Source organism: Diadema antillarum, unplaced genomic scaffold (assembly GCF_040938485.1).
Source record: "Diadema antillarum isolate AM-2024a unplaced genomic scaffold, OU_Dant_1.0 seq00000386_RagTag, whole genome shotgun sequence".
Taxonomy (NCBI): domain Eukaryota; kingdom Metazoa; phylum Echinodermata; class Echinoidea; order Diadematoida; family Diadematidae; genus Diadema; species Diadema antillarum.
In genome coordinates, this window is record NW_027271384.1 from 3593760 (window position 1) to 3613626 (window position 19867).

General features: G+C 40.2%; 2 protein-coding genes and 1 long non-coding RNA gene across 3 annotated transcripts in view; all 3 read right to left on the bottom strand.

The window, feature by feature from the left end:
- The window catches only part of LOC139731851 (zonadhesin-like), a 66064-nt gene extending 63392 nt beyond the window's left edge, over positions 1-2672 (bottom strand). The window contains exons 1-4 of the mRNA XM_071642726.1: positions 2639-2672; positions 2028-2236; positions 1336-1513; positions 774-809 (exon numbers count right to left, since the gene is read on the bottom strand). Of these exons, the coding sequence (XP_071498827.1) occupies positions 774-809; positions 1336-1513; positions 2028-2236; positions 2639-2672 (457 nt within the window). The remainder of the gene's footprint in view (positions 1-773; positions 810-1335; positions 1514-2027; positions 2237-2638) is intronic.
- A 451-nt stretch (positions 2673-3123) lies between these two features.
- Positions 3124-5601, bottom strand: LOC139731894 (uncharacterized). The gene is made up of 4 exons (XR_011710991.1): positions 5490-5601; positions 4371-4526; positions 3441-3588; positions 3124-3297 (listed from the first exon to the last, which is right to left on the bottom strand). It is a non-coding gene; the product is annotated as an uncharacterized lncRNA (long non-coding RNA).
- Positions 5602-5958: 357 nt separating this feature from the next.
- LOC139731852 (zonadhesin-like) lies at positions 5959-19808 on the bottom strand. The gene is made up of 15 exons (XM_071642727.1): positions 19773-19808; positions 17592-17766; positions 16841-17157; positions 15841-15993; positions 14315-14465; positions 13758-13934; positions 13190-13392; positions 12505-12682; positions 11623-11945; positions 10953-11108; positions 10276-10501; positions 9518-9700; positions 7423-7625; positions 6800-6974; positions 5959-6227 (listed from the first exon to the last, which is right to left on the bottom strand). The coding sequence occupies exons 1-15, from the start codon at positions 19806-19808 to the stop codon at positions 5959-5961; spliced, it is 2925 nt and encodes a 974-aa protein (XP_071498828.1).
- Between the last annotated feature and the right edge of the window lie 59 nt (positions 19809-19867).

A 19867-nucleotide genomic window follows, 5' to 3' on the forward strand; every position in this document is an offset into this window, starting at 1 on the left:
ACTGCATGACGCATAAATCAATGGTGATGCTTTTGTTGCAGTTTTTTTGGTGTGTTTTTGTTCTTTTTTGTTTGTTTTTTCTTTTTGGTGACAAAGTGGGTGATAATGATTAAAAAAAGACTGTGTGTGGAAGGTAAAATATGCACACAAAAAAAGAAGAAAAATTCACACACACACAAGATTCCTCAAAACACTGGCTAGAAGAAAATAATTTAGAACAAAAAATCTTTTTGGTGACTCATACAGCAATTTAATATGATATGAACAGATGAGCATTCTCCTTTTTCATTATGACACAATGACATTCAGCCAGATTGTCACCATGAAGAATGATACCAAAAGTAAAACTGAGGTAAATGAAACACACATGAAATCCTTGTTATTGTTGCTTTGTAACTATGCATAATAGGCGATTTATGCTGTGGCAAAGATGTCAAAAATAATTCCTTAATATGAAAAAAAAAAACTAAAAAACCCTGAAACATTTGCATAAAAGACAGCTGCTTGTAGGCAAGGCATTTCTGGTTGAGAGAAGCACAGCACGCTAAGCTTTTGTAAAAGGCCCATTCACCCAAAGCAAACTATGAAAATGAAGGAGTTCTCATAACAGAACTCTCTTTTTTTGCATACAAGAAGAAACTACTTCATCTAGGAAACTGATTCTAGCTAGAAAAATAACCACAGCACCAATGCAGTCGATGACAACCAATATGATAACCATGCTTGCAACTATTGCTACCTTGGGCGATTTGCGGCAAGTGTGACCGACTTACCTGTTGTGATCATCGGTGTGGTGGGAATCTCAGTGACTGGAAAATTTGACGAAGACAAAAGAATGAGGTCATTACAATTCTGTTGGTCAAACACAGTTTTTAGGATCCCCTGTAATGTAATGAAAGGGAACAGCCATGATCTGTTTCTCTGTCTCAACGCTCAACATTATAGACTCTTATGAGTTTTAGCAATGGTTAAAAAATGAAAAGTAACAACAAATGACACTTAAACATGATGAATGATTAAGCTCATCAAGTGTCTTTCTAGGTACACGTATGTAAAGAAATGAGTAAATTAGCAGAATTTTTGCATTCAATCACAATATTCCTAACTGGCATTATAAATGGGGGTGGGGGTGTAGGGGGTCAAACAGTAAACATAAACAAAGTGTATCAAACTGATATACTTCTTTTCCTTTTCTGAAATGTAATTTGCTCCTTGGGGGAAGTGAATAACATTGCAATATACCTTCTCACAGCAAGGAGCCATAAGCCTCCTTGTCCTCGACTTGCAAATCAGGTTAGTGACCTCTCATAACCGATAAGCCGATCTGTTACTGACCTTCAATGCAGTCCAGTCCGGTTCCGATGAAGCCTTCCTCGCAGATGCACTGGCGCTGTCCATCTTCCACTCCACAGTAGGCGTTGGCATCGCAGGTCATGTTCTCACACAGTGCTTGGCCACCAAGGGCACAAAGACAGATAATACTGCAATCCTCTGAGACATAGCCCTGCCCAACCTGTTGTTTGGAGAATAAGCTTTATTCTTTATTTCATCCTTATGAATACAGTTTGATGGACCTTAGTTTTTTAAATCCCAAACTGCATGTATCTTGAAGATTCACAATTAAGAGTATCGATAGGAGTCTATAGAGTAGTAGATAAAGAAGTAAAAGTTCATTTTCTACCTTCATTGTGTTTTGTTGCTTTTTATTTTACATTATTACCTTCTCCTGAACTCAATAAAGACTGAAAGTTTCATGCACATGATACTTGCGCAAATTTCGCGAGTAGCCAAGATTCAAACGAGTCAAACGAATGTGAAAGTGTTTGTCTACACACAATACCTTGCGTGCCTTGGCTATAGTAATACAGTAAAAAGGCTGTTGGCTCTAATTTGCAAAATGTTCATGTCGCGAATGTTTCTGGTTTAACAGTGATGAACCATGGTGTTCTCGCCTCCCACACAATCAAACTTAGATATGAATGTATTGGTAAATTAGAAAGTGACTTGATTGTGAACCAATAACTCACAGGTTGGTAGAATTCCACATCTCCATCAGTGAAGAGACAGCCACACTGGTCCCTCTGCAGGCATTCACCGTCTGCCAGGACAGATCCCTCGGGGCACACGCACCCTTCACTGCACTCGCCATCACACAAATCTCCAATGGAGTCTTGGCATGTCTCTGGACACACAGGAGCGCAGGGGGAGTAGACAAAGCCTGTCGGGCACTCAAAAGCTGCAGGGAAAAAAAAAGAAGAAAGCACTACAGGTCAAATTTGGGTGAGAAAAAGGTAGGTACAGTAAATAAGCATTTGACAAAGCAAAATCTGTTCATGCTGTGTATTTGCAACATGAGTTCCACGATGTAAAGTTTGCTTTGAGTAACATTCTTCTCAAGCATGCGAGACATTAAAATATGGACTGTCATGGTAACAAATAAAAAAATGTCTATGATCATCCCTGAGAAAAAATGAAAAAAAAATATATATATAACTAGAAGAGCACTCAGAAAGTGCAGATCACCACCAAGTGGCTCAGTTCCACTCATGCACACATGCTGAAAACTGTGCCATTTCCCTATGATAAAGAAGCCTTTCTAGCATTCTACATGTAGCATTGATTTCTAGTGTGAGTCTACCACAGCTTCCTGCACTGCTGCACTCTGTGTGCATATCCACATCTCAAATAAGCACAGCTTGAACTCCCTCCTTCGTTGGCCCTAGTATATTTGCAAATGATAATCTTTCAAAATATATATTTTTTTTAATTCCTTGATTAAGACTGTAATCCACATCGCTACAAAATCTAATAATCTGTTCCTTGTGTCATTACCAACTTATCCTGAAAACTTCATCCAAATCCTTTCATGACTATTTGAGTTATTTTGCAAACAGAAAAAAAAAAACCAAACAATGCCGGCAAAAACACAACCTCCTTGATGAAGGCAAATATATTTCTGTGTGTGTGCGTATGTGTGTGTGTGTGTGTGTGTGTGTGCATGTGTGTGTGCAAGATATCAAACCCAGCATTCCTTCATTGTAACTAACAAGCCTTTACAGACCAATATAGACTACTGCAAGATATTAAAACTGAGAGTAGTAGGCATCAAGAACTTACGACAGAAGCCTTCCGAGCGCCACTGCTCAGGCGGGTAGCCGAGGCTAGTGCATCGGTCAGCATAGAAACTAGCGTCGTCGCACACCACAGTGTCGTTTGGTGATGTCGCACAGGCATCGTATGAACAGTACTCGAAGAAAGGTGTGGGGTCAAGGTATGGATGGCATGATGCGAATGGACCTAAGAACATCAAGAGAAAGACAATGCAAGGATGTAATCACAATCAATGGAAGACAAAGCACATGGCACAAAACTAATCTTGACCATTTTTGGGCATACTTCGGGCAAAGGAGATGGAAGGCATAGGGCAAGGAGAAGCTTACCATCGGGATCAGATATAGTGAAACAGGCATCCTGGGCAAAGAGGTAATCCTCACTCTCCTGGCAGGGGTCGGGATCATCGGTAGATGTGCAGTCTGGCAGGAGTCCTGGGAGGAGCCAGCCGTTGCCAAAGTCCACTCCCCTGGTCACCTGCAGAAGGGTCAGGGCGATAGGGGCCCATGATTATTAACACTCATTGGACATCCTGAGGTAATGAGTCCACATGTTGTTGAATGTAATGGGACTATAGCATCGCTCATATCATGCCAGGAAAATATGGGGAATATCTTCTCTTCTCTCTCCTTCTTTTCTTTTTTTTATTCTATGAAAGCCATGATATAACACTCAAATAAATTATGAATAAACGAAGAAATATATCGTCGCAGGGGCCACAAGACCTCGTATCTACAAAATGTCAAATGTTCAGGAGAGCCAAAAAACATGGCGGCCAAAGCACTGTGATGAATGGGATAGCCTTTCCTTTGACAAGCCGTGGTGGCTTCATTTTTGGAGTAAGACATTTCGGATTTGGACAGGACATCACTTAACCTATTATTTGACCATTAATCCAAAAAAGTCATTTTCACCAAACTTGCAGATACAAGGTCTTGTCACCCCAGCGACGATATATACATTGTACATCAATGTATATGAAGGGATGGATGGGAGAGAAAATTGACAATAGGCCATATTCCATTACTAGTCTACTTTATCACTGCAAGTCATCTTATACACACTTAAACACAAAATACAATACATACAAATCCTATACTCACTTTAACACCAGCACACATTAATACACAAACATAAAATAAGCACCACAGAGTACAAAACCCTAGCCAGTTTCTAATCTATAGAGTAAAACAACATTGGCCCTATTTATTTTAATAGTATCAATCTCTTTCAACTGCTAAGTGGGATAGTGTACTCACCTCTTCATTGTTGGGTAGTCTGAAGTCATTGCTTGGATCAGCGTCATAATTACCACAGAGACCACAGAGGGAGCCATGGTAATCAGAAGGCACGATGACTGTCGCCCTGTTACGGTTGTTCCACTCTATCCGTATGCCAGCCTCTGTCCGTAAAAGCTTAGATGAGAATGGAACACCAGATTAAATTTTAACACCTGCTGTTTTGTACTGTTACAGTGAAAAATACCCCCACAAAAACAAAACTCAATCACATCTTGTCAAGGATACGCATAATTGATGGAAAATTGTATTCTTCAGGGAAATTGATAGATCTATAATGAAAAATCAAATGCAATATTTTTGTTGTTTTTTTTTTCAACATGAAACATTTTGCTGTGGGTGAATTTGAAGGTTTGGCCCCTTGAGTAAGGTGGGAAATTTGATTTATGGAAGCAAAGAGGCTTGAATATGCAATGCAGAGGAGGCTATAATGATTCAGGGTATTTTCATTTTTTGTGATAAGCATCTAAATGGTGGAAATAACAGAGGCAAATTACATCCTGTAAAATGATCAATGAAGGAAAAAAATCCATATACAGTTGTATGTCATTCTGAATACTGACTAGCACCTCAGAATTCAAAATCTAATGCAGTCAATGATGAATATACACTACAAAATATGCACATTCATATAAAGAACATTTTTGAGAGGAAAGCTTTTGACTTGGAGATTAAGATAGGATGTCTTTCAAAAGGTAAAATATGATGAATTTCTTTTCAAGGAATACAGAGTGTCTCAAAGTCTTCTCTAGCCTTTACTGTCAAGTTTTCAACATCCCATATTCAAATTTGTAGCCAAAACGACAAAATTGTCATTGCTCTCTAGGGGTAGGTGTCTGCCTTGAGCAGTAATTCATATGCTTTTTTTTCAGACATGCAAATATCACAAATCCACTGAACTGAGGCAGAGCACATAACCAAAATTTTCAATAGCCCACAAACAAATAATATGTACATGCAACTCTGTCAAATCCATGCATTCATTGTGTTAAAACAAACAAATAAACAAACAAATACAATCCCAACAAACCAGATTACTCAAAATGAGAAGAGTAACTATATCACCAACAACAGACTTACTGTATCTCTCCCAGAGGACCACACATAAATCTGCCCTGAGTTGACGCTGACTGGTGTGCTCACTGCAACTTCATCCAGGAACACTCCTCCGTCCAGAGCCAATTGAATCTCCTGCAAAGGAATGGACAGACAGGAAAAGGAAAGGGTGTCTCACTACTCCTGCAAACTGGAATTTAAAGCAGCAGCAACAGTGACAACAACAAAAACAACAACAAAATGACGCTGTAGAGACCCAAGCTATCCTGATCACAATGTCTTGTGATGTGTTTGTATTCGATTTTTTACTTATTTCTTTTAAAGTTATTTATTCATTTATTTTTTGGTTTATGGATGGCTTAGAATATTCAAACCTGGTGGTTGAAAGGACCATTCTTAATGAATGAAGCGTTAAATAAATGATGAACCATATGATCTGCATGCATCGCAACACATCAGCTGGAGGTAAACATGTATCACTCCTTTCTAAACATCACTGAATAACAAAGCCAGCAGAAAAAGGATTGTTTCTGTCCTTTTTCCTCACCCTGTCATAGATCTGAATTGTGATGTCCTTGATGAAGGCTACCCTGTCTCCTGGATTTCTTTTGATGTTGCTGGAGCTGATGTGGACGGATGGGAGGCCAGTCACGTTGGAGCAGTCCTGGACTAGCGTGTATTCGCACTCACCGTGGAAGTGGAATTTGCGACGGTCGAAAGTCTCGTAGTGAGGGTCACCCCACACCGTACACACACCAGGATCTGGAGAGAGACGCCATAAAACATCTCACATCACAACAGCAAGAATAGTGCTCTCACCATGAGAGTCAGGTGTGCTTACATGGCAACATACAATGGCTGTATTCAAATACAACATATTGTATGAGCGAAGAATCCATCTTCACCTTGGCTTCTTAATTGCTTTATGCTGAAAAGATGAACAAGCCAAATACAGTTTACCAACTGCCTCTTTTGATATTCTCATAATGCTGGTATTAAGAAAGCAATATCTGTTTAATCTGCATGTGGAACAATAAAACAAAATGTCACCATGCTTTTTCGTAAAGGCTTTGCATATAGTAATGCTAGGGTAATATTCACGTTGGTTCAAGCAGACTCATCAGGGAAAGGTGATACCAAAACACACTGCAAGATCAGATACTGCAAGCCATATATGGGAGAAAAAATCATCATAGCTGATGAAACAATCTACAAACATTTTACGTTCTCCCCTAAGTCAGAGTCTCCAAATTGTGAATTATGCTGTCAGATCTGCAGCAAAACTTAGGTTCAAAATGCCCTCATATAATATGCATGATATGAATGGTTCTAACCTCTTGTACAATTAAAGCCATCACCACGGAAACCGTCAGCACAGTAACACTTCTTGATGCCATCCTTGATGTCACAGGAGGCAAAGTTGCCGCATTCGGTCGACACGCAGGTCACCTGACCAGACTCACAGGTACATTCCTCTGAGCAGTCATCACTGGTCCATGTCTCTCCAGGCTTGTATAGCAAACAGAGTAACAAAGAAATAAATCACACAAACCAAATGAATAACATCATCTCTGTATTTTAACCCTTTCAGTCCTTTGAGTGTTGATTGGCACAGAAACCCCCATAGTGTTGCACTAACTGTCCAAAGTCCCTGGCACAGAAAGCATTATCATACAATGCTACATGACATGCTGTTCTTGTTGTTGCTTTGACCAGCAATACATTGTTCTGCTGTCACTTGAATGTATTTCTTTGACCAGGATTTTGATTTTATGAACAGATGAGAAGCACATTCTTTGCACTTGCCAGAAATAATGAGGACTATCTGCATTCTTCTCAAACAACAGTACGTTAAATTGATAACTGCAAGTTTGGCATATTGATGAAATGAATCCCTACGATATCCTGCAACTCAAGAAAGACAACAACGGAAAACATCAGTGAACACTTCACTCACCGACAGGTAGATGTTATTGTCGAGGGTGCAGCCACATTCGGATGGGTCGACGCACTCTGTGTTGTCAAGTACCATGTTGTCAGGGCAACGGCAAGTCTCCACACAGGGCAGGGTGCAGTTGAAAACACCAGAGATATCAGAGCAAGTCATGGGACAAGCCGTTCCACAAGGGTCATACACTGAACCACTCGGGCAATCATATCCTACAGAGTGAGGATGTGAAACATTGATATGTATTCACTTCTCACATCAATAGAATGGCTAGTTATGTCATCAACCAACAAGCAAGTTCCTACTACAATTCACAGTGAATGCACATTCATATGTGACCGGTGACAACGGTTTCAGGCAAAAGTCGGGAATTTTGAAAATTCATTTTTTCACTGAATCACATTGCCCATTTCGTAAGCTTTGCATTGATATAAAACACTTGTATTCTTCGGCACCATAAGTGGGCATAGAAAGAGAAATAAAATGCACTTTTTAAGTTGTTAGCCTAACAAAATTGCGAGAAAACAGGCTTTGAAGATTCACCTCTTTCTCAAAGACAATGTCCAAGCGGCGATGCGAGGGGAGAATCACCCATCCGTACGATGGTGCCAATTGATGTTAAGCTCCACCTCTAGCAACCACATCACCTTCTGATTGGCTCACTGAGAGAGTCAAATTTCCCGGGCACCTTCCTCGGAGCTCAGCGTATGGAGCCGAAAAACAATGCGTTTCGCTCGGGTTTGTTTACCAGTACGTCTTTCAAGATGGCGAATACGATAATTGCATGTATGGTGTACATGTACATGACTGTGTATGGTGCACACATTACGCAATGGCATCCACACGCCATGACCGTGTGCATGTAACAGGAGCGGTGGCGAATCCACACATTTTGAAATCGCTTTTTCATAGACAAATATGAGAATATTTAGTTTTCTTTTCACACGATTACGTCATGCTACATGATTTTTTTTTTCACTTCCGTTGTCGAACATTGCGGTAGAATAGTTTGGATAGAAAGCCAAACGAAGAGCACGCACTACAGAGCGAGCGTATATAAACCACTAGCAAGAACAATGGAACATGTAATCGTGCACGCGTGGACAAAGCATTCCCAAAACGCTGCAACTGGTGTCTCTGAAAGCCGAATTATGTAAATGTATGCGACGCACCCGCCAATCGCATGCGAGACCCTGCGCCATAGCAACACTGGGGATATTGGCGCGGCGTTCGAAAGAAGCTCGAAACTGACGAGTGCGATCCAATATAGGGTGCTTAAAATTCCATTTTCGATAGGAAAAACTTAGTCTTATGCTATGAAATTTAGTGTAGATGTAGAAAACATATCAAAGATTCGATTTCTGCAAAAAACCTTAATCGACAAAAATAATGGTCAAAATCTTTGTACCCCGCCTGGGAGGGAATTTGCTCTTGCGACTTTTGCCTGAAACCGTTGTCGCGGGTCACATATGACCTGTATATCTGTCATACATACAAGAGTTGTAGGTCTTAATATGACTGCTGAAAGGAAACAGGTACGATGATTATGCTGTTATTATTCTCTCTTTCAGTTTAGCAGCTTTCACCGGATGGGTTTGGAAAACATGGGACATAAACTAAACACATAAATCTTTAAGCATGTACAAATGTATGTAACCAACTACTGTATACGCCATATATTTCGAGAGTCTAAATTTTCGCGAAACGGGAATTCCCGACAATTTCGCGAGTGTTTAAATTCGCGATCATGGAGTCCTGCACTGAACGGAGAAGTGTACACGGGTACATCACATTCACATCGGGATCAGAGTCAATATTTTTGCGTGTCTTTAATTTCGCGAATAGCCTCTAACTCACGAAATTCGCGAAAATAAAAACCTCGTTAAATATTCGGCGTATACAGTATGCAAACAAAAATTCAACCAACTTGCAACACTAAACAGATAAACACAAATTGTGCACACTTCAAAAACAACTACATGTAGTCTAGAGAAAACACCAACTATGACTACAAAGATGAACATCTGAATGGAACACACTGTCACAGGCCCGATCATAACTTCAATCGTCCCAAGAAAGCTGGGTTATCAAAAGGTCAACTCACTGCACTGTGGGGTGACCGATCTCCAATCCCCAGGCACTCCTCCAGCTTGTCGGCAAGCTGATGCATAGCCATTCAAACTGTCACACAGGTACTCATCATCTGGCAGCCGGGCACACAGATCGTACTTGCAGGCTGTATGGTACTCTTCGGGGTCAACAAAGTCATGGCAGGCTGCGAACGGACCTGCACAGGTAAAATTGGACAAAATGCAACATATGTGTCAAGAAAGAAGTGAAAGGCTGAATGACTTGAATGAAATTGCAGCACAAAGCATGGCAACTGCCAACCGGAATCTGAAAGAACAACAAACTTGCAGGATGACAGCTAAAAAAACAACAACAATAGTGATCTAAATGTTTGCTACCTATTTTTTAAGTGCATTACAGCATATTTATGAGCATACAGCACACAAAATACGAACAAACTTGTTTCACAAACAGTCAAAAAGATTTGAATTATTATATATCTGAACTGCATGTGTAGGCCCTTCTACACACAGAGGCATAATTATCAAAGAATATCAAGTTTACATTAGACCCAGGCCCTGTAGATTATATACATCACACAGGTGGGGAATGAACAAAGAGAGTGGTCCAACTATTAAAAAGGGTTTACATATTATGCTATTTGCAGGGAGTTTGTAAAAACACAGGAAATAGCATTTCAAATCCTAAGGTTTCAAAATCAAGCGACAATGTCGCTTGATATTGTTTGCCACATGTTCGCAAGAAATGGACAAACATCCTGCAATGTTATGCCCATTGGAGAATGCAACAAATGGTCCATGATTATGTTTGCCACAAAAGATATGAATGTATCAAACTCACCATCTGGTCGAAGGAGAACGTAGCAAAGGTCATCGGCTTGCTGTAGGGTGTCTGTACCCTCGTCACAAGGGTCAGTGGGGTCAGGGGTCACATCATCACACTCCTCCCTGTTCACCACCCAGCTGTTGGCAAAGTCAAGCTTCTGTGCTGTTGGCATCTAATCACCAACACAGACAACAACCCTCCACTGTCATCACAATCTTGTCTTTTTATTCTACTGATTTTCATTACATTCACAACTGGGACACATTTATTTTCCTTCAATTTTCTACAGGCAAAGAATGAAAACTGATCACTGATAACACTAATAAGGCCCAGAGACATTTCTTGCAAGAAGCAGCTTAAAGCCGATATATTTGCTTCATGATTATAGGAAGGTTCATGTTTTAGTTCTCATCAAGCTTCATCTTATACATTTTAAATCAACAATGCATCACTATGAAACTAGAACTTCCCTGCAACAATCAAATTTTCTTTCAGAATACCACAGAAGTAAACATCACTCAATGTTCTCTACAACATTCTACAGCAGAGTGTGAAAGATCCTGAACAACACTGTTCTTAACATTCTCTCTTTCTCTCTTGAATAGAAAGCACTGATTTCTCACCACAACACCACTTGCGTCAGTCCAGTCATTGTCTGGATTGCCATCAAATGTTCCACACAGACCACACGTTCTGTTCCAATATGACCGCTGGATGTAGATATCTGCTGCCCGTCGTCCATTGTGCTTGATCATCAAACCAAAGTCTGTTTGTAAGATCTACAAATAGGATTTGGGCATCACCATGAGTAAAAAGAAAAAGAGAATCGTTCCTGTGACACAAATTCTCAGCAATGATTTGAGAATCAACTTCAGGACCTACAATACAATACATAAGAAACAAAAAAAAAGTTCCCATGTTGGAAACCATATGTCATTCTCGTCTTATATTATCTTATTATTGTCATCAAATATTGGGAACTTTCAAATTGGAAGCCTTATTACATATCTGTTTCAATTAACCAATGCAATGTCATGGACAGACCCCATTAAAGAACATGATCAATACAACGCACACAAATTATTGGACTTTCAGGAAAACTGTAATGCCGGGAGCGAGATTTTTCTTTGCAGAGTCTTAGCTCTTTAAAATATGTTGTCCCCACTTGTGTAATTGATGTACATGTACACTGATGTGATCTTTAAAGAGGAAATGCAACAACATTTTTTTTTCTTCTAAATTTGAACTTCTATCTTTTTATAGATTCAAAAGGATGTAAGAAGTCACTCCTACCACATATCCAGGCTGGCCTGTGGACCAGATCTTCACACTCCTACTGGGGGACACGAATGGTAGACTGACGCGCACGCCATTGACGGACACTCGCTGCCGCCGGGCAAGCTCATAGCGCTGGCCCTCGTAGTCCAGGATCAGCCGAGAGAGGTAGGATACCCTCGAGGAAGGCCGGTTGCGCAGGTTGTCGGCCCAGAGCTCAAAGGAGCTGCGGTTTGCACAGTCCGTCACCATGGTGTAGTCGCAGTCGCCCTGGAAGAAATACTTGCGGCCATCAAAGGTCAGGTAGTGGGGGTCACCCCAGATCTGACAGAGTCCAGGAGCTGACAGAAGAAGGAAAATAAATACAAAACTCTGGTAAATCCACAAATTGGAATTGTTGCACTTTTGTTCTGTCCTGAGCTGCATCCAGTAATTTTGATTTTAGTAATTAGAAATGTATCGTCAAATGATATTTATCTATGAGCTTATACAGTATTTCATACATTGAAAACTTTACACATTAGAGAGCAGAAAAAAAAAATATACACAGTGCTTGGCTTCACATGTAGATACATGTATCCTAACATGAAGCCTGCAGCTGAATAACATTTCTTCACTAATAAGTGTCAATATGAAAATTTCTTCAGATGACATGTATTCTGGTCATCTATATATCAGTCTTACCACCTACACATGCATTAACATGTTGAGGACGAGTCTATGGGAAATACATGTTCCCATAGACAAAATCAAACCGTCCTCAACAGGTTAAGGATATACAAGTAGAATCTTTAGGATTAATTTCCAGGGAATACATGTAGGGTGGTCTGCACTGAATGGCTAACACTTTATCGATTACACGGTGGTGTCCAAAACCTCATATCCACTGCATTCTCTCACCTTCAACACAGTTGTCATTGTAGAGGTAAAACCCTTCCTGGCAGTAGCAGTCCGGGATGCCGTTCTTGACCTCGCACTCAGAATTCTGCCCGCAGGTGAAGGGCTGGCAACTGAGCTCCCCTGCACCTAAGCAGGAACACTGCTGGCTACAGTCCGGGCTAGTCCAGGTTTCTTCCACCTGAACGAAGCAGTCAAACGAGCAATGAAATAAAACAACAGCAGCGATTGGTTTGAATACTGCTTTCAGTCAAATTATATTGCTTCGAGAAGCATGAAGTCACAGACATTACATATTGCATCATGAGATAAGGTCATACTGCTTGTGTTGTACAGATATCCTAGATGAGATTGATACATTAGCTACTAAATCATATAATCATGCCTCTAGTCGTGTCAAGGCAAATGTTAGATTACAGCAATCCTGCGTCAGGACAGAGGAAAAGCGAGAAGAGATATACACTTTACACTACCCTTGCTATACATGTACCTCATTCTTATCACATTATGGTAACAAATTGTACAAATTACAGATGGGAAATCAGCATAAAAGGCAATGATCCTGTAGGAGATGGAACCTAACTCTTGGGCATGTCACAAACTTCCTGCCAATCTACCAGAGCCAAGTGAGTGTTTGATTGGCAGATGTGCTATACACTGCAGTAAATTTCAATTTCACAACACTCACAGGCAGGTAGAGGCCATTTTCCAGGGTGCAGCCGCAAGCTGATGGGTCCACGCAATCCTCGCCGATGAGAACCTGATCGTCCGCACAGCGACATGTTTCTCTGCACGTGCTATTGCATGCGACTGATGACGGAGCACTGGAACATGTCCTTGGACAGCCATCGAAACATGGGTCATACACTGTGTTGTCAGGACACTCAAATGCTGATTGGGAACAAACAAGACATAAGACAGAGCAATCAACATACAGACATCAACTGTACACCAGGGTGATACTCCACACACACACAAAAAAAAATCTCTTTTTGTCCCCTTCTTTAGAATTTCCTTTTTTGTGTGTCTTCCATTATTGATTGGATATTATTCTGTATATAGGGTGTTTTTCATCATGCATTGATACAGACATTGATGGGGAGGGGGGATGAATATGTTTTAGTTTCGTGAAACAAAATATCTATGGTGATAAGAACTATATACAATGTACATACAATCAATGAATTTCAAGCTCCTTGAAAAACGTAAAATCAAAAAAGTGGATGATGTTGGTAGCAACAAAATGTTAGACTTACGACACAGAGGAGTCTCCGCCCTCCAGTCTCCAGGCTGCCCTCCGCTTTGCCTACAGGCCTCAGCATACTGCCCCAAACTGTCACACAAGTATTCTTCTCCCAAGGCACATACATCATATGTGCAGGAATCATAGAATGGATCAGGGTCCCGGAAATCGTAGCATCGAGAAAAGGGTCCTGAACATTGAGGATAAAAAAAAAATCACCATGAATGTATGGAAAAAGTGTGTCCAAGTGTTTACAACAAGTATTTTGAAAAAAATATGTATCGACACTGTCAATTTCATACATCATAACAGCATTTTTTTTTTGATCTAAAAAGAAAATATGAGCATATAATATTTCAATGCCGTACACAGAGAGAATCCTTTTTATGTTCATTACCGTACCACAACAGCACAATATGACAGAAAAAGAAAATCAAGCTTGCCATTCTGTACACTAGATAGAATGCTGAGAAGCATCTTAAAGAACAAAGGCACATTGTCATGAAATCCTAATTTCACATTAAAAAAAAAGCAAGACCAAAAAAATCATGCATCTGTATTCCCACATACCATCTCTGTCCAACAGGATTGAGCAGAGGTCTTCTGCAGCTCCTTGTGTGTCAGAATCAACCTCACATGGATCTTCAGGTTCAGGGTTCACGTCAACACACTGGTCAACATTCACAACCCAGCCGTTTCCAAAGTCTTCAACGGACGCAGCCTAGTCAAGAAATAAAGGTAACTTTAAATTTCACCAGTGCCATTTGCGGTAGTCAGAATAAAAAGAAACATGATGGTCAAAAGAAAAGATAAGAAAACAACAAGAATGAAAGAGACACATTCAATGCAAAATCTATGCTGAAGAGCTTGAAGATAATCCTAAACCCGTTGAGGACAGTTTGATTTTGCTACAACACGTATTTCCCATAGACACCTGCCTGAGTATACTCCGTACTTGTCCTCAACGGGTTAAAGCAAAGTTACTACCCCTTTGTCATAACCCATCCCAAAATGTTGTGTCACATTTTTGCCTTCATCCTCCTCTTGCAATCTGGACACCCTTTCATGAAAGTCCTCAGCCCATACAAGTTGTCAGTCTCTGACCATTTCAGTAAAAATCCTTGATTTTGATTGACTGACAAGCTCTGGACACTGACTGTTACTATGGTGATTGTCACAGACTGCCTATTTGTCGGGCCTGACAACTTTCATGAACAGTGCCCGGGTCTGTCCTTCCCACATATGCTACTGAACATTCATCCTTCTGTCAAGACTTTGGTCTTCCTCTTATTCTTATACTCACTCCATCTCACTAACACATTGCAGGGGAATTTACCCCGAACTCATGTGGATTCAATGCCGGCAGAATTACTAGAGCATATCCATGAAGTTTGAGGTGAAATCAGGTGATCTGTTCAAAAGTTATGAATTTTCAAAGTTTTGATTAAATCCACATGCCATTATCACTGGACAAGACTGTTACAACAGCTTGTGATGTCACAGCAAAGGCACAACACAAAGATAGTATAGAGAGAAGTAAGCAAAATCTAATTATGAAAAGTGCATACACGTGTATTTCCACAACTATCACTGACATATGTCAATGGTAATATCATTAACCCCTGCCTTCTGAAGGAGGGAGTCAAGTGTTCTCACATTACAGTACAAAAATGAAAATACAAAAAAATGTGTATAAGGAATTCTCTCTACAATTTCCCTGTATCGTTCTATACAAAATGTTTCAGCCTTCTCATCCAGCAATGGGGGGGGGGGGGGGGGGAGGGGACATCAAAACTGTGAGAATTAAAACTTTATTAATGGATTGTCTGTTTTCCGCAAGATTCACTCATGTGTTCTACTAATACCACTGCATTCACCAAATGGCTAGGAAGGACTGTTACTCTGCATCTAATTAATGTGTAGTGCAGAAAAAAAAATGAAACTGTCCACAATGCTAAGATGACAAATGAGACCAAGATGGCAACACGCACAAAGAGATACTGTGGAGAATGCAGACTACAAAAGTCCCCTGTAGAGTATTGCAGCCAAAAACAAAACAAAACAAAACAAAATATCAACACAAAAGATCTGCTCACCAACTCTCCACTTGGCAACATCCAGTCATTGCTTGTGGCATCATCGAATGTTCCGCAAAGACCGCACGTCTGGTTCCAGTAAGAGTAGCTCAACAAGATGTCGGCACTTCGTCTCCCATCATAGGCTATTCCAAGGTAGTCGGTAAACAGGTACTGCAAGGTGAGAGCAAATAGGAAGCAAACAATAAAGACAGAATGGGAACATTTCCTCTTTCATCTGTAGATTATCATGTCAGTGATGTGAAGCATGTTTTAAGGCAGCATTTGAAACCCATCAGTGATTTCCTTCTCCGTGTGTGCAGCGATGCTAACATCTCCTACATTGAATTCCGAATCAGAGTAAGATTATTCTGACCAGATGCCATATCATACTCAGCTTGAATATGCCTGCTACTGCTGAGGGTAAAAATTGCTTGTCAATGTTTTTACATGTTTCACACACTTGGCTGAATACCTTCAAAGTTACTACTGTATTCTACCCTGCCAACTACAGACAAAATGTAACAAGGTGGCCGGAGAACAATTACAGTTGAGATCTCTTTGCTCACTGCTGTGCTACGTAACTACCGAGTAGATGACTAATAGATTACTACACATGTTTACATCTAATTTCCAGGTCCAGATTTCCTCGTCCTGCACAAATTATCACTGAATACTTTACACTGATTCTACACAGACACTATGAACTCATTGAGAAATCCATCAAGGAATGGAACTGTACCCAATCAGACCAACAAACTCAACTCACTTTAGATTTAAGTGTTCTCCCCCAAGTGTTCTACACAATGTATTTAAAATTAGACAATCATTCACTTCAAATCAAGAATATGGCATTTCAGACATCTCACTTTGACAAAACAGAAAAATAATCAAAAAAGCAAACAAACAAAACACATATGTCACATACATACATGTGTACACAAACAACAAGATTATTGCTGTCTGCATTAATTTTCCTGAATTACGACAAATTACAACACTTCACTGAAAACATCCTTACCATGGACTTGAAGGCTCTAAAGATGATGATTCTGTCTCCGAAGTATGGCAGATTGTTACTGATGTCGATGCCATTCACTCTCACTTTGAAGTCATAGATCAAAGAGTAGGTGTTGTTAGAGTCTTCCAACACCAGCTCACGAATGTAGGAAACCTCATCCGTGGGCAATCGTTTCTCGTTATCAGCCCACAGGTGGAAGCTGTTGGATCCCAAACAATCCTTGACCAGTGTGTAGTCGCAGTCTCCTTGGAAGTTGTATTTCCTCTGATCAAAAGTGATGTAGTGAGGATCACCCCAAACTTGACAGAAGCCAGGAGCTGCAACAACAATGATAACAAAATATTCCTTTACATGCAACAGAGACCTATGTTGCACCTCGCTTTCCCTCATCATACGCCTGGGCAGATTACAACTGAAATATTCAGCCGTTACATCAAAGGTACAGCTGTATCAAATCAAGCATACAACTTGTAACTAGCCAATTCAAATCATCCCAGGTTACACAACATAATATCAATTCTATTCCAACAAAGTTGCAAGAAAAAACACTTTTATTCTCATAGAGCCCCTTCTAATTTTGCACAAGGCATACTTGTAACTAAATCTCTATCCCTCAAATAACCCATAGAATTTCACAGATTTCATGGGCAAGTTTTCAATGTAGGTGTAGATGGAGTATTTGACCAATACATGATACAGGAGCCAATCAGCTCGAAATGAACGTGCCAACAATTTTTTTTTTTTCAATTACCTCTGACACAAAAGCCTTCCACTGAAGTAAAGCCTTCTTGACAGTAGCAGGATGGTTGGCCATTCTTCACCTCACACTCTGCATTCCTTCCACAGGTATAGGCTTGGCACTCGGCACGTCCATTCACACACTGGCACTGTTCAGAACAGTCAGGTTGGGTCCAGCTCTCGCCAGGCTACATAGTAATATATATAGGAAGATCATTGTATGTGAAAATTTGATAAAAAATTCAGTCTCCTTCAATGCCAGTCTAAACAACACAGAAAGAATACAAATTCAACTCAGTCCATGGATTAAATTCAGAACACCGTTCCAGAAATGCAGACTTCGTGAGCGAGGGTAATACCAAAAACACAAGTTAATAATACCAACTTTGTTTCAATTCATAAGCTCCTCAACACTTTCTTTTCTTAAGTGTCTGTCACTGAGGCCCCTTTCTCTCCACATACATACATGTAGTTCCTAATAACTTGCACAATCACAACAGGATGTTCACTACATAATTCTACATCTTCTACATTTTCTACATAATGTCAGAATAACAATAAGAAGATGACTTTCAATAACCACATTTCTACTGTTTGCAGAAGAGTGAGATTTCAGTTGCAAAATTTATCACACATTTCCCAAGTATCTCTCTCCAAAGACAACTGAAAGCTTGGTTCACTCTTTTATATCTTCTCGTCTTGACTTTGCAAATGGGATCCTGGTAAATCTACCAGATTACTAAATACATAACCTCCAGCTGCTCCAGAACTCTGCTGCTAGACTAGCAGCTCTAACAAAGAAAACTAACACATCTTTCACATACTCCATAATTTACACTGGCTTCCAGTTGACAAGTGAATAGTTTACAAGATTTTGATCCTAGTTTTTCGTTCTTTGCATGGCACGGCACCCAGTTACCTTCAGGAACTACTACATAAGTATAAACCAACTAGATTTCTCATCCACTGCTCATACCCTTCCAGTTCTCCGCACCCATCATTTATGGGGGAACAGAGCTTTCACCCAGTCTGGCTCTTCTCTCTGAAACTTGGCTTTGAAACTGAGGATGGGGACCTCCTTCCCTTCGTTAAAGAAAGAATAAACTAGAAATGTAGCTACGGCGACTGGTGTATGCCTCCGCCATAATGCATGGTTCTCCTAATAGGTCTATAGTACAATGTCTTGACAATGTGTGATGAAAGTTTCACACAATTGGCAAAATATTAAAATGACAGGTTTGCCACAAATGTGCTGAATGTTCACTTTCCTAGAACTAGGTTCAATTGGATGAATGATTAAAACGTCAGAGTGCAGGTATTTGGGGGAACTGATGATTTTTACTTAACTTTTGACCCTTTTATAAGTTTATGCATTGAGTAATTTTCAAGGTATTGAGAAAAAGTATAATTTCAGTATCAAATGGTAAAATAGTATTATCTAAACCTGGCCTTTGACCTTTGACCTCACAGTTCCAAAGAGAATCACTGTTAGGTTGAACATGCATAAATATGTAAGTTTCATGATAATACCTTGAGTTACTTTTGAGATATGGAGGAAGAAGTGCAATTTAGCACTTTCACTTGACTTTTGACCTTTGACCTTTTGGCAAGAAACTTCCCACAGAATATATATTGGGTTATACATGCATACGTCAAGTTTAAAAAAATCCTTCAGGCACTGCATAAATATAAGGAAAGCAGTGATATTTTGAGGAGTTGACCTTGACCTTTGACCCCTGACCTTTGACCCATGACCCTCAACTTCCCTAGATAATCACTGCCCATCGGTACATGCATATATACTAAGTTCCATGAAGATACCTTGAACCACTTGCGAGATATGGAGAAAAACATGAAATTTCAACCTTTTTTTCACAAAATAACCCGTGACCTTTGACCTTTGACCCTGTGACTCTAAAATCCAAACAAAGTATTATCCCCCCAGGATATACCCTCATACCAAGTTTGATGCAAAACCACCTCACGGTTCTTGAGATATCGACAAAAACAAAACGGGACGGACGGACGTACGGACGGACGAACGTACGGACGGACGGACGGACGACCCGAAAATATAATGCCTCCGGCCACTTCGTTGGCGGAGGCATAAAAAAACCTTTTTGTTCTACGAACAGTGTGCTTTCTTTCTATTCTGGTCTCTTCCTGAATGAAGCGTGGCGAGAGGAGGTCTTACCTTTCTGTGCCAGGAGTGCCACTGTGTGACAGACATAGCGCATTACAAGACTCCATTACTATTATTACTATTATTATTATCTTGAAAAATTAACC